The 15707-nt window shown below is 49.9% G+C and overlaps 1 protein-coding gene across 1 annotated transcript; it reads left to right on the top strand.

Moving 5' to 3' along the window:
* Positions 1–9813: 9813 nt before the first annotated feature.
* On the top strand, positions 9814–14211 carry Best4 (bestrophin 4). Its single transcript, XM_051171769.1, has 9 exons — positions 9814–9965; positions 10047–10141; positions 10597–10830; positions 11032–11186; positions 12311–12388; positions 13146–13343; positions 13461–13541; positions 13631–13785; positions 13885–14211. The coding sequence occupies exons 1-9, from the start codon at positions 9814–9816 to the stop codon at positions 14150–14152; spliced, it is 1416 nt and encodes a 471-aa protein (XP_051027726.1). The 3' UTR covers positions 14153–14211.
* The last annotated feature ends 1496 nt before the right edge of the window (positions 14212–15707 follow it).

A 15707-nucleotide genomic window follows, 5' to 3' on the forward strand; every position in this document is an offset into this window, starting at 1 on the left:
ATGAGGAGGTGGAAGTCCCAGGAGCTGGGGATGTAGCTAGGCTGGCAGAAAACTTGTCTAGCAGGCATGAGATTTGATGCCTGAATGAAAATGAGAACATGACCGCTCCTAGGTTTGGTTGAGGAGAGGGTTTTTATAGTAGATTTGAGGGTGAGTCCAGCCAGAGGCATCTGGAAGAGATCAGAACAGGGAGAGAAAGAAAGCTGTACATTAGACATGACCAGCAGACTGAACCAGGCCATGGGGGGGGGGAGGGGAGAGAGAGACAAAAGATCAAGAGCACCAAGAAAGCAAAATGGCAAGATTTTATAAGGAGTCTGACGCTGGGGGAAGGGAAGCAAAGCCTGGAGCTGGAGAGGTTTAGGGTAAAGGGTAGGAAGTGGGGATGAGAAGAGCAGAGGGGAGCCATGGATATTGAGAGGCCCAGCAGACACTTTCGTATGCTAATAGGCGCCACAGTTAGCCATCTGTGCTGAGTTTCTTTGGGACTTGACAATCTCTAGCACCAAAGATGGGCCCCTCGCACGGTATAAATCAGGGCTAGTGGCACACACCACAGCCTTTGCCGGGGGTGGGGTGGGGGGGGGGTGGGGAGGGGAAGGGGGGGAGGCAGAAGATCAGGACTTCAAGGCCAGCCTCAGACACATAGTAATTTCTAGGTAAGCCTGAGCTGTATAAGGCCTTGTCTTGGAAAACATCTGGGACCCAGGCAGTAGTGGCACACACCTGTTATCTCAGCACTCAAGAGACGGAGGCTGATGATCCCTGCGTTTGAGGCCAGCCTCTCTACAGAAGAAGTTCCAGGACAGCCAGGGCTACACAGAGAAACCCTGTCTCAAGAAAGAAAAGGGCGGGGGGTGGGGGGGTGGGGAGAGAGAAAGGAAGAATGAATCTGGGGGATTTAGCTCAGCTGTGGCATAAAACAAGTATAGTGTCACACACCTTTAATTCTACAGCCCAAGAGTTAAAGGTCAAGCCAGGTGTGCTGGCCTATGCCTGAAATCTCAGCACTTGGGGAGGTAGAGGCAGAGAAAGAGGCAGATGGATCTCTGTGAGTGCAAGGGCTAGCCTACTCTACAAAGTGAATCCAGGACAGCCAAGGCTACACAGAGAGACCCTGTGGGGAGTCGGGGGAGGTGGTAGGATTAGGAGTTCAAGGCCATTCTCAGCTACAAAGCAAGTTCCAAGACAGCCTGGGCACACTAAGCTATCCCCAAACAAAAGAGATACCAACCCAAAAGCTGTTAACAAGTTCAAAATAGCTGAAACACTTCAAGGACTGGACCTCAAAAAGTTCTGCAAAGATGCTGGGCATAGTGGCTCACGCCTTTAATCCCAGCACTTGGGAGGCAGAAACAAGCTGAGGGCTTGAGGCCAGCCTGGTCTACATAGCAAGTCCAGGACAACCAGGGTTACACAGAAAAACCCTATCTTGAAAAAGCAAAAAACCAACTCCCTCCCCCCAAAAAAAGCTCTCTCCTCACTTTGCAAAGGTCCCAAGTTGCCTACCAGTTGGTACACAACCTTAGCTCTCTGGAGTCTGGCAGTAGAGCCCGGGTCAGGGAGTGGGTTTGGGTAATGGGCCGGGGCAGGAGAGCCTCAGTGGGTTTCTGGGGAGACAAGCTGATGCTGTGGCTCTGCCTGGTTCCCTGGTCCCCCTTTCCAATTCTGAGGCGTTCCAGCCAAGCATCTGACGCTAAGCTTAAGGCTTCTCAGGCCTGAGACTGAGTGGAGCTCAGGCTGACTGGCTCATTTTTGCCTCAGAAGATAAGAGCCCTCAACTGAGATCCCTTCAGGGGTGTCCTGCCCTCTTCCTGGGCTCTCCTCCACTGGCCCTGTCCTCAGAATGGTAGGGATTGAAGCCAAAGCTTCAAACCTGTTAAGAAAGTAGTCTAGGGGCTGGAGAGATGGCTCAGAGGTTAAGAGCACTGGCTGCTCTTCCAGAGGTCTTGAGTTCAATTCCGAGCAATTACATGGTGGCTCATGATCTATAAAGGGATCTGATGACCTCTTCTGGCATATGGGTGTACATGCAGACAGAGTACTGATAGATTTTTTTTTTTTTTTAAAGAATTCATACATTTTAAAAAGAAAATAAAGTAATCTACCACAGAGCTACACCCCCAGAAAACTGTCCAACTTGGGCAGAAGTGTTTGAACTCCTCTTTTGGGATCCAGGATACCAGATCTTTCTAGATACTGTTATCTTTTTCAACCCTCAGGTCTGGTATCAAATCGAAGACCCTGTGCATATAGACACTGAACTCTGTCCCAGGATGTAATGTAAGGGTCTCCTCCCCTTGTGTCACCTGCTCCCCATCTATGGGCCTCTCATGTCCCAGGCACTGGCCTGGGAAATTAGTGTATCCATTGATCCCAGTAAGGTTATAATATGGAACTGATTATAATCCTTACAGGGAAATAAAAGCTCTTAGGGGGAAGCAATTTCCCCAAAGTCAACGCAGCTCCCCAGGGCTAGATCCAAGGTCTGAACACAAGTTGGAGTGACTGGACTTGTTAGCCATGGTTACTCGGTTTTCCTGGAGTTGCTGGCCCTGCATCCTATACTTCCCCATGTTCCTCTGTTGAGCTCTCTTCATCCTTCTAGAATATGAAGCTGGGCTGACACCTGAGATGTCTCTGAGCTCTCGGTGCCCCTCCCCAAATATTGCTGTCAGGCCTCCTGATCTGTTGAGCACATGGTCTAGGCTCCTGGTTCCCTTGGCAACTCTTGGTTGTCCTTATCTCTTGGTCAGAAGCTAAGAGAGGAGGGGGAGTCAAGAATAGGAGGTGTCTTCCTGTTGGGGTCTGCCGTCAGATAGCAACAGCCATGGTGCCGTGGGTGCCTCACACCAAGCTCACCAAGTCCGTGCAGGACATGATTATGGAGGTGTGCAGCTTCCTGCCCTAGGAGCGAGCAGTGCACCACAGAGCCGCCCAAGTTCATCGAGAAGAGGGTGGGCACGCACATCCGGGGGCAAGAGGAAGTGGGAGGAGCTTAGCAAGGTGCTGGCAGCCATGAGGAAGGCAGCGGCCAAGAAGGACTGATGTCCCCTCCACCAATAAACGTCTATGGGGGAGGGGACAAAGGGAGGGAGAAGGCCTCTTAAAACTAAGGTTCAGACTTAGGAGGAAACACTGGGTTATTTAGTAAGAAGATCTCCGGGTCCTTGATGGTGCTAGAACCTACCATGTGCATTTGAAGCCAAGGTGAGATACAGAGTAAAATTTCCACAAGAACAGAAAGTGAAATGGAGGAGGTGGTGAGGGAGTTCAGTGGGTAAAGATGCTTGCCCGGCAAGACTGGTGACCTGCATCCCACATAAAGGGGCAAGGAGATTCCACAAAACTGCCTTCTCTGTCCTGCACATCACCTCCCTCCCTCCCTCTCTCTCTCTCTCTTTCTCTCTCTTATAATATTAAACAAATAATTTTAATTTTTAAAAAGTGGGAAGGATGCCAGTAAGATGGCTTCATAGGGCACTCGCCACTAGCAACCCAGGACTCACATGGTGGACGCAGAGAACGGATTCACCTGCACACAGAACAAGTAAGTAAATGTAAAAGTTTAAAAGCAAGCCAGGGCTGGGCATGGTGGCGCACGCCTTTAATCCCAGCACTAAGGAGGCAGAGGCAGGTGGATCGATGTGAGATCGAGGCCAGCCTGGGCTACAAAGTGAATCCAGGACAGCCAAGGCTACACAGAGGAAGCTGTCTTAAAACAAAACAAAACAAAAACCCACAAAAAACAAAACAAAACAAACAAACAAAAAAGAAAATAGAGAAAGAAGAAGGAGGCTGGGGAACATCTTGGTCAGTAATGTGGTTGCTAGTGCAAATACAAGGGCCTGAGCTTGGTCCTGGGCACCATGTGGAAGTCAGGCATGGTGGCACACCCTCCTGAGGCAGGTGAAACCCTGGAGTTGACTGGCCAGCCTGGCTTAATTCACAAACCCCAGGTCTCAGTGAGAGGCCCATTCAAATCAGGCATGGTGGCTTTAATCCCAGCACTCAGGGAGGCAGAGGCAGTGGATCGTTGTGAGTTCCAAGCCAGCCTGGTCTACAAAGCGAGTTCAGGACAGCCAAGGCTACACAGAGAAACCCTGTCTCGAAAAACCAAAAACCAAACCAAAACAAAAAATAAAACCTGACAAACAAAAACAAAAAACTCAAAAAGTGAACAGTTCCTGAGGATTGAACCCCAAAGTTGACCACTGGCCTCCATCTGCAAATACATGAGCTCAAACAGCCAGACAGCAACACCCCCCACACACAGCCAGCCAGCAACCATCCCACCTCGCCCCCCAACACACAGAGAAAGCTCACACTTCTATGTTTAATATATGAAAATCATAAGATGATACAAAGGTAATAAGATACCGGGCAGCAGATATTATGTTAGAGAGGAGTTTATTAAATGAACATAGGGAGAGAAGAAAAGGGGGGAGGGGTACCCCAGAGAGACAGAGACAGAGGAAGAGAGAAAGGGGGTAATAAATAGAAGAAGAGTAAGAGGGGCAAGGTAGGGCTGTCCTCTTATATAGCCCTGGGCAGGGCCACACCCCCATGGCGGGTAGGCAATGACGTCACAGGTAGGCTGACTGAAGCAGAATCCTAACACAGAGAGAGAGTGAGAGAGAGAGAGAGAGAGAGAGAGAGAGAGAGAGAGAGAGAGAGAGAGAGAGCGCGCGAGAGCTCGCAAGAGCTCGCGAGAGCTCGCGAGAGCGCACGCACACAAAAGGACTGAGAATTCAGCTGTTTTGGTAGAGCGCTGGCCTAACACGCCCCTGAATTCAGTTGCCAAAACAGCATAAAACTGGGTGTGGTGATACACACTTGTAATCCCAGCAACTGGGAATTGGGAACAAGAGGACGATGAAGTCAAGGTCACCCTTACGGCCACAGGGAACTTGAGGTCAGCCTAAACCACGGGAGCTCTTACCCCACCCCCCACCCGCTAACAGCCGAACTATGCTCCTCCATCGCTTCCTGCTCGTGGAGTGCTTTATATATTAACAAATATTTCCAGCATCTCAATGAAATTGGTATTGCCATCTCTTTTTTTTCTTGGTGAAATGCATTGATCAAGCAAAGAAGCTAGGCTGGGGCTGGAGAGATGGCGGCCTGATGGGGCTGAACTCCCAGCAACCACATGGTGGCTCACAACCGTCTATCTATACTGTGATCTGGTGCCCCTCTTCTGGCCTGCAGGTGTGCATGCAGACAGAGCACTGTATACATAATAATAATTAAAAAAAAAAAAAAAAAAGGAAAGAAAGAAAGAAAAAAGAGGGCTGCCTCTGCTCTTCCAAAGGTCCTGAGTTCAATCCCCAGCAACCCTTCACAACCATCTGTAATGAGATCTGGTGCCCTCTTCTGGCCTACAGGCAGAAAACAATAAATAAAACAACTTAAAAAAAAAAAAAAAAGCAGCAGCAGCTAGGCTGGCGTGCTGGCCTTTGGAAGGTGGAGGCAGGAGGATCAGGAATTAAAGATCGTGCTCTATTACACAGAAAGTTTGAGGCTAGCCTGAGCTGCCTGAAACTCTGTCAAGATAAACAAATAGCCGGGCGTGGTGGCGCACGCCTTTAATCCCAGCACTCGGGAGGCAGAGGCAGGTGGATCGCTGTGAGTTCGAGGCCAGCCTGGTCTACAAAGTGAGTCCAGGATGGCCAACGCTACACAGAGAAACCCTGTCTCGAAAAACAAAAACAAACAAACGGTAAACAAACAGCTTGTCTGGAGAGCTTGGGAATGCGGGCAGCCTAGCTGCACCCCCTGCTGTTAAGTACTAAGCCGCGTACAGGACTTCCCTGTGGGGGAGGAGAGGGCATTGGCAGGCAGGACCAGCAAGAACTAAATAGAGAAGTAAGGCGGGGCAGGTAGGTGATTTATGGTGAATGGTTCCCTTTCTGGGATCATAAAGTAGGGAGAAAAGAGGACCCATGCTCAGTGGGAAGGGAGATAGGGCACTTCAGGACTGGGAGGGAAGGGGGCGGGATGGGTGGTCCTTCTCTTTCCTGGAGCAGAAGGTTCAGGTCATGAACCTTTTATCCTAACTCTGGGAAATTCAGAAACCAGAGAGCTGATTACAGGCTCACATGTGAGGACCATGAAGGGGTGGGGTGGGGCGCGCGATCACCAGGAACTAATGGAGAAAGGAAGAAAGGACGTGACGGAGGGAAGGGAAGAGAAAAGGGACAGGGTAAGAGCCAAAGATCGGGACACAGTGGTGGAGCACACCTTTAACTCCAGCACGCAAGGGCTCTGTGAGTTCCAGGCCAGTCCGGTCTACAGAGTTAGTTCCAGGACAGTCAGGGCTACACAGAGAAACCCTGTCTCGAAAAACCAAAACAGAAAAGAGAAGGTAGGCGTGGTGGCGCAAGCCTGTAATCCCAGCACTCGGGAGGCAGAGGCAGGTGGATCGCTGTGAGTTCGAGGCCAGCCTGGTCTACAAAGTGACTCCAGGACAGGCAAGGCTAACACAGAGAGACCCTGTCTTGAAAAGCCAAAGAAAAAAAAAGAAAGAAAGAAAAGAGAAACTGTCTCAAAAAACAAAAAAACACACCTTTAATCCCAGCAGTCTGGTCTACAAAGGGAGTCCAGGACCACCAAGATAACATAGAGAAACCTTGTCTCAAACAAACGAAAGAAAGAAAGAAAAGAGATTCCCTCCTCTGCAGCAAAAGCTGACCTTTGCTGGCAAACAGCTGCAAGACTTCTAAAGTCTAAGTTAGCCCACCCTTCACCATGTTGGTTGGCTGGTGGCAGGTTGGTTGGAGACAAGGTCGCATGATCCTAGACTCTTGCATTCTAGCTGTCTCTTTCGAGGAAGCACGCGCAGGTGACAACCAGCTCACAACATGGCTGAGAGGGATTTAGCTATGGAGGTGAGGGGGCCACCTAGTGCTCTCCTCACTACCAGGTTCTAGTCCTCAGCTGATCACTGTCTTGGTTTTTATTTCTTTTTTATTTCTTTTTGGTTTTTCTTTTTTTTTTTTTTTTTTTTTTTAAGATTTATTTATTATGTAAACAGTATGTATCAGATCACATTATAGATAGATGGTTGTGAGCCACCATATGGTTGCTGGGAATTGAACTCTTGACCTCTGGAAAAGTAGTCAGTGCCCTTAACCGCTGAGCCATCTCTCCAGCCCTCTTTTTGGTTTTTCGAGACAGGGTTTCTCTGTGTAGCCTTGGCCATCCTGGACTCACTTTGTAGACCAGGCTGGCCTCAAACTCACAGCGATCCGCCTGCCTCTGCCTCCCGAGTGCTGGGATTAAAGGCGTGCGCCACCATGCCGGGCTGGTTTTTATTTCTTATGTTTGACAAACAAAGAGATGAAGGCCCTGCTGGTAGGTGCCTGTAACCCCAACAACTGGGCCCCTGAGCAGGAGGATAAATTCCAGGTCTGCCGGGGCTACATGCTGACATGCTGTCTCAAAAAAGCAAAAAATAAACCCGGCAAAGTGGGCTTTGTCCTTAATCCCAGCACTCCCAAGGAAGAAGGAGGCAGGTCTTTGAGTTCGAGGCCAGCCTGATCTACATAGTGAGTTCCAGGACAGGCAGAGCTATGTAGAGAGACCTTTGTCTCAAAACAAACAAGAAAATTCACAATATTTTTATTTATTTTTATTTTTTTTATTTTTTTGGTTTTTTTGAGACAAGGTCTCTCTGTGTAGCCTTGGCTGTCCTGGACTCACTTTGTAGACCAGGCTGGCCTCGAACTCACAGCGATCCGCCTGCCTCTGCCTCCCGAGAGCTGGGATTACAGGCATGCGCCACCACGCCCGGCTATTTTTATTTTTTAAAGCAAAACTAAGCAATCAAACAAACAAAAGGGGCTGGCTGGAAAGGGCTGGCTAGAGGGTTCAGCAAGTACAGGTGTCTACTGCCAAGCCTTACGACTTACGACATGAGTTCAATCCTCAGGACCCATGAGAACTTATTCCCATAAATTGAATCATGGCAAACAGGCCAACACACACACACACACACACACACACACATGCATTGGCACCATAACCACTCACCACCCACCAGGCTCAGGTACCACCACGGAAGATGGGTAGAAAAACCTGTAAGAGCCAGAGTTGAGGAGCACTTGAGAGAACATGTCTGTGGAAACAAGAGGACAAGACACGCGTATGATCAAGCTGCGTAATGTTCTAGCAAAGGAGGAAGAAGGAGTTCACCACCCCCCAGCTCTAACTGGGGAGCTACCGCCTTTAATCCAGCACTTAGGAGGCACAGGTAGGCGGATCGCTGTGAGTTCGAGGCCAGCCTGGTCTACAAAAGCGAGCCCAGGAAAGCCAGGACTGTTACACAGAGAAACCCTGTCTTGAAAAATCTAAACAAAACAAAACAAAAAAAAACCCTGAACATTTAAGCAAGAGTGAGTCCCTGAGAGCATCTAGGAGTCAAGATGCTGGACACAGAACATAAAGGGATGTGCACCCCTTGGTCTGAGTTCCCAGATTCGTGTCCTCTTCAACCTTATCGCATGGAAACAGCCTGACCAGGACTCCAGAGCCTGGGACAGAAGCCTGGCACTGGGTTGAGGCCACTGGTGGCAAGGGCCCTGACTTGGTGCTCATGTTCTGCTCTACGGTCCAACCAGGGTAACATCCGGCCTGTCAAGTCCAGAAGCAGTGGCCTTGTCTCCTGCCTGCAACGTCACCTAGTAGTGTGGACTTGGGCTTGGGCAAGTCATTTGCCTCTTGGCACCTAATATTCGAAACCAGAATGATTCCTACCTAGTATGTGTGATAAAGAGCCCACGAGAGTGAGTTCGAGGCCAGCCTGGTTTACAAAGCAAGTCCAGGACAGCCAAGGCTAACATAGAGAAACCCTGTCTCGAGAAAAAAAAAAAAAAGAGTCCATGAGAGGGAGCTAAAATGATGTCCTCCGCACAGTGTCTGTCTGTCTCGTAGCTAGAACCTCTATGATGAACAGCTGACGGTTATGACAACAACTAACCCTGAACTGTCATCTCACCTGGAGCATAGGAGAGTAATCCCTATGATATTGAGTTTAAAGGACATGGTATCACCTGTGTGAGTTGTGGGGTCAGGACACATGGCACTTTTGTTACTCAAGGACTAGCCCTGCCCCACAGGACTAGTAGCACACACCCAGTTAGTTCCCAGGAGCAGTTAGGTGACACCCCCATCCATCACTGACAGTATCAGTCCACCCTAACTTTATGGACCCAGCAGCTACTTTAAGAGTGGAACGAGGAGGGTCTGGTCCAGTTCCTCCAGGCTGCTGCTCTGAACAGGTAGGCTCTGTGAGCGGGGATTAGAGGGCCTTGGGGCTTAGGAGACCCAGTAACCAGGTTTCAAAGGGAAGCTCCAGGAAAAAGTGGTGCCTCTGGGCTGGAGTTGGGCCTGTTTGTATTGAGACCAGGTCTTGCTATATGGCATGGGCAGGCCTTGAACTCATGATCTCCTGCCTTGGCTTCATGGGTGCTGGGATTGTACACATGCATTGTCATACCTAGTAGGTTGGGGCTCTGGCCCTCAACACTTCAGAATCTACTAATCCTAGCTCCAAAAACAGAAGAGAGTTGTGGGAAACCTCTGTGGGAAGGGGCATAGAGCCAAACCCCACTTTGCCCAACTCTGCCCTGCCTTCACCCACGTTTCACAGAAGGACGATTTGTACAGCTTTTCAGCCCCTTGGCTACAGACACAGGGTGAAGACAAGCCACCAGACATGAAGGAGCTTTGCATGGCATGCTGGGCTAAGTGACGGGAAGACAATCAGGAAAGAGGACAGTTCTGTAACCTTCTGCGCCAGGCCCCAGCACCATGACGGTGTCTTACACCCTCAAAGTGGCAGAGGCGCGCTTCGGGGCCTTTTCCGGCCTGCTCCTCCGCTGGAGAGGCAGCATCTACAAGCTCCTGTACAAGGAGTTTCTGCTCTTCTGTGCCTTGTATGCTGTGCTCAGCATCACTTACCGGTGAGGGCAGCTCTGAGCCCCGGCTTACAGGGGACCTGTGCTGCCAGCCTCCTTCCGACCTGGGCCTCTGACATTCCCTAGGCTGTTGCTGACCCAGGAACAGAAGCATATTTATGCCCAAGTGGCCAGATACTGCAACCGCTCGGCAGACCTCATCCCCTTGTCCTTCGTGCTGGGTGAGTCCCGCTCCTAGCTTTCCCTTGTATCCTGACTGTGTTTTCTGATCTTTGGCTTGAGGTGACAACTCTGGGCAGTATGGCCTGCAGTGCAGTCAGCCAGTAGGCATAAGGGCTAGAGCCTGGGTCCGCAGTTTCCTCTGGGTTACTCCTTGTCTCTCTCATTTGCTGGACCCTCAATCTTCACTGTATGTAGGCACCCACTGGCTTTATAACCTTATTCTGGGACACAAACGGAATCTAGAGAGAAGGGTTAGGCCCTCCCTAACCTCACAGAAAAGGGTCTCAGAGTCAATAATTACGAGGCTTCGAGTCCCACTTCCCTCTTCCCTGGAAGTTTGTATTCTCTGCCTCCTCCTGGCCCGACTTTCCCAGCAAGGCAGTGGGCTCAGAGCTCAGCCCTTAGCTAAGTGCCTGGCATCTTTCTGTCCCTGTTACCCACGGTGGCTCACCAGGTTTCTACGTGAGTTTGGTGGTGAACCGTTGGTGGTCTCAGTACACAAGCATTCCACTGCCGGACCAGTTAATGTGTGTCATCTCAGCCAGTGTGCACGGTGTGGACCAGAGCGGCCGTTTGCTACGCCGAACTCTCATCCGCTATGCCAACCTGGCATCGGTTTTGGTGCTACGTTCCGTGAGCACCCGTGTGCTCAAGCGCTTCCCCACCATGGAACACGTGGTAGACGCAGGTGCCGGCAGGTCGCTACCCTTGGGTGGGTGGCTGGATGCTATCCTCTTGGCTTTCCTCCAGCGATGGAAAGGTGTGACTCTTAGGGAGCACTCTAGGATTCCAGGCTTGCCAAATGGGTTTAAGGGAGAGCAGCCAAATGTAGGACCACTAGCGCCCTCTGGTGGCAGAGGACTGCACCTTACCTTCTTCACCTTGGCAGGTTTTATGTCTCAGGAAGAAAGGAAAAAGTTTGAGAGCTTGAAATCCGACTTTAACAAGTACTGGGTCCCTTGCGTCTGGTTCACTAACCTAGCGGCCCAGGCTCGCAGGGATGGACGAATTCGTGACGACATCACTCTTTGTCTCATACTGGAAGTAAGTCAATTTAGGATTTGGATCCTTGGCTCTCCTTTCTCTAGCTTCAGAATAATTTTGGTACTTAACACTTAAAAAGGCACCAACAAACCGGGCGTGGTGGCGCACGCCTTTAATCCCAGCACTCGGGAGGCAGAGGCAGGCGGATCACTGTGAGTTCGAGGCCAGCCTGGTCTACAAAGTGAGTCCAGAATGGCCAAGGCTACACAGAGAAACTCTGTCTCGAAAAACAAACAAACAAACAAACAAACAAAAACCAAAAACAAAACAAAAAAAATACACACTCTTTTGCGCATGCGCGTGGGCTTGGGACTCAGGATTACTCTCCATAGCTCAAGCTTGCATTGAACTCACTATTTAAACCAGGCTAGCCTCCAACCCATGGCAATTCTGCCACCGTTTATGCACTTTGGAAGCCTGTACATGAAATTGACTCAGTCCTCAAAACAGCCCTTGGGGGCTGGAGAGATGGCTCAGAGGTTAAGAGCACTGGCCGCTCTTCCAGAGGTCCTGAGCTCAATTCCCAGCAACTGCATGATGGCTCAGAACCATCTATGATGTGATCTGATGCCCTCTTCTGGCGTGTAGGTGTACATGCAGACCGACCACTGTATACATAATAAATAAATACATAACTAAATAAATATTTTTAAAAAAACAAACAACTCTTGAGACGGGTACTCCTATCCCATTTTCACAAGTTAGGAAACTGAGGCACAGAGTTGCAAAAACCCCTCCTACAGCTTGTTAGTGAAGCTAGGGTGGGATTCAGAATGTGTGGGGTTTTTTTTTTGTTTGTTTGTTTGTCTGTTTTGTTTTGTTTCTAGACGGGGTTTTTCTGTGTAGCTTTGGGTGTTCTTGACTCTTGCTTTGTAGACCAGGCTGAGTGCTGGGATTAAAGTCGTGCGCCACCACACCTGGCTTCAGAATGTGGGTTTTTGGGTTTTTTGTTTTGTTTTGTTTTGTTTTCTACTTTTCTAAATTGCTTTCTATCCTAAGCACCCCAGCCAGGTAACACCCGAGAGCAGGGGAGCCTCAGGCCTGGCCCAGGTCTGTGTGGGTGGAGTCTCCTGTTTTCCCTCTCCTCTTCCTTGTTTCTTCTGACCTCCATCTTCTTTCTCTAGGAGCTGAACAGGTACCGTGCCAAGTGTAGCATGCTGTCCCACTATGACTGGATCAGCATCCCTCTTGTCTACACCCAGGTAACTGCCCGGCTCGGGTGCCTACTCATGCCCTATGGTGTGTGAGATACCAAGGGGCAGAGAAGGCTCTCCACCTAGGCCAAGTCAGTCTTGGGAGGCACTGAATTGCTGGGGGTCATCCTCAAAACCCATCAATAAAAATATCCCATCCCTAATCCTCAGAAACCTTCCTCCTAACCTGTGAAAATGGGATAGCAGTACCCATCCCAAGGGTTGTTTGTTTTTTAAAAATATTTATTTAGTTATGTATTTATTTATTATATATACAGTGGTCAGTCTGCATGTACTTGTCCTGCTAGGTGTGATGGCACATGTCTTTAGTCCCAGCCCTTGAGAGACAGAGGCCAAGGGATCTCTGTGAGTTTGAGGCTAGCCTGGTTCACATACCAAGGCCGAGGGGAGCCAGGACTACATAGAGCCCTGTCTCAAAGACAAAAACCAAACACATACACACACACACACACACACACACACACACACACGATGAACCTGTCCCCACTATTCTTAGACTTGTCAGGCTCTCAGAGACATCAGAGACAGGGACATGGTTTTTGTTTTGTTTTTCCAGACAGGGTTTCTCTGTGTAGCCTTGGCTGTCCTGGACTCGCTTTGTAGTCCAGGCTGGCCTCGAACTCACAGCGATCCTCCTGCCTCTGCCTCTGAGTGCTGAGATTAAAGGCGTTTGCTACCATGCCCGGCCTGGGACACGATTTCTTGCTGAACCAGTGTACCCTGGGCCTGGCTCTTCTTTCTTCAGGTGGTGACCATAGCTGTATATTCCTTCTTTGGCCTTTCCCTGGTTGGCCGCCAGTTTGTGGAGCCAGAAGCAGGGGCTGCCAAACTCCAGGCACCTCTGGAGCCAGGCAAGGAGGCCTCCGCAGCCCTAGGAGACCTGGACATGTTTGTGCCTCTGACCACGTTGCTGCAGTTTTTCTTTTACGCTGGTTGGCTCAAGGTGGGTATAGCATCCACTCCGTAGAGGTGGGCACAGATAACCACTGTCATGCTGCAGCCGGGCAATCGCAGGGAGGGGAGCTTTGAGCCGAGAAGGTGCCACTTCTGCAATCCATAGGTGGCTGAGCAGCTCATTAACCCCTTTGGTGAAGATGACGACGACTTTGAGACTAATCAGCTCATAGATCGAAATTTGCAGGTTAGGTGTGGGGAAGGGAACTGGGGGCAGAGACAGCCAGGTGTGCAGAGGAGAAATGCCTGTGCCTACTTGCTCTTCTGCCTGCCCAGGTGTCCCTCCTCTCTGTGGATGATATGTACCAGAACCTGCCTCCTGCCGAGAAGGATCAGTATTGGGATGAGGCCCAACCTCAGCCACCCTATACGGTGGCCACAGCCGCTGAGTCTCTGCGTCCTTCCTTCGTGGGTTCCACTTTCAACTTGCGGTAAGTGCGGATTTGATGTGAAAACCGACCGATCCCTGGCTACCCTAAGGGGAAACAAACAAGTCAATACTTAATCTCTGTCCACCCTGGCGCGGGCAGCATGAGCTGCGACCCCGAGCAGCATCTGCAGATGGAAGCATCCCTGAAGTCGGACCTGCCTGCGCCTGCCATGCAGACCCCGCTGCTGGGCCGCTTTCTGGGTGCGGGAGCGCCCTCGCCTGCCATAAGCCTGAGGAACTTGGGCCGAGCACGTGGCACCCCCAGGACCCCGCACCTGCTGCGCTTTAGGACCGAGTCTGGAGGCGAGGAGGCTGCGGGCCGCATCGATGAGGCTTCGGAATCTGGGGGTGAAAGCCTGGAGCCCTAAGAATCCTCTGTGGGTGGCTGCCACCCGCCTTCTTCCCCAGCTGCGCTAGGTCCTATCAACCAACCGACCCATAGAGCAATTTTACTGCACAGCCAGTTGGCTGTTGGGAAAAGCATTTGAGGACAGTACTTGAAAACAAGTGTCAGAGCCGAGGGTAGGGTATGTCTTCTTTAGCATGAAAGTGGCATTGCTTCGGGAGGTCAAAGGCCAAATATGAAGGGCTAAAACAGAAGTAAGAAGTTGGGCATGGTGGCACACGCCTTTAATCCCAGCATTTGGGAGGCAGAGGCAGGCGGATCGCTGTGAGTTCAAGGCCAGCCTGGTCTACAAAGTGAGTCTAGGATAGCCAGGGCTACACAGAGAAACCCTGTCTCAAAAATAAATAAATAAATAATAAAAAAAATAAAAAATCAGTCTGTCCTTTGACCCTGTGGGCTCCAGGGACTGTACTCAGGTCATCAGGCTTGTAACTAAGTGCCTTTACCCACTGAGTTGTCTCAGTGGACAAAACACACAGGCACATGCTTGTAATCCCAGCACACTGGGAGGCAGAGGCAGTTTGTGGCCAGCCTGGTCTAGTTCAGGACAGCCAAGGCTACACAGAAACCTTGTCTTGAAAAACCAAAATGTTTTTGTATATATATTTATGTATATGTCTCTATATATGCACACACACACACACACACACACACACACACACACACACATTTGAAGTGTGTGTCCTAGCAATCAGAAGGTGGGGGTGGGTGGGGGTGGATCTCTGAGCACTGAGGGCTAGTCTGGTCTACACTGTGAGTACAGCATGCCTGTAGAGGGTTGAAGACAGCTGGTGTCCTCCTCAAGTGGGTTCTAGGGATTAAACTCAGGTCCACCACTCTGGGCACACACCCTACCAGTTTCTTTTCTTTTTTTTAATATTTATTTATTATATATACAGTGTTCTGTCTGCACATACACCTGCGAGCCAGAAGAGGGCATCAGATCACATTATAGATGGTTATGAGCCACCATGTGGTTGCTGGGAATTGAACTCAGGACCTTTGGAAGAGCAGGCAGCACTCTTAACCACTGAGCCATCTCTCCAGGCCCCTACCAGTTTCTAAAAAGAAATATGTATTATGACACGTGTTTTTACAGACTGACACATCCAAATCTTTTTTTTTTTAAAGACTTATTTATTTATACATATTCTGCCTTTGGAAGAACAGCCAGTGCTCTTAATCTTCGAGCCACCTCTCATCTTTTTTTTTTTTTTTTTTAAAGATTTATTATTTATACAGTATTCTGCCTGCATGTCAGAAGAGGGAATTGAACTCAGGACCTTTGGAAGAACAGTCAGTGCTCTTAACCTCTGAGCCATCTCTCCAGCCCTTTATCCAAACCTTTTATTTTATTTTATTTTGTGGTTTTTTTGAAACAGGTTTCTTTGTGTAGTCCTTGCTGTCCTGGACTCGCTTTATAGACCAGACTGGCCTCCAATTTAGAGAGATCCGCCTGCCTCTGCCTCCTGAGTGCTGGGATTAAAGGCGTGCGCCACCACGCCCAGCCCAGCTCC

This window comes from Acomys russatus, chromosome 29 (assembly GCF_903995435.1).
Source record: "Acomys russatus chromosome 29, mAcoRus1.1, whole genome shotgun sequence".
NCBI lineage: Eukaryota > Metazoa > Chordata > Mammalia > Rodentia > Muridae > Acomys > Acomys russatus.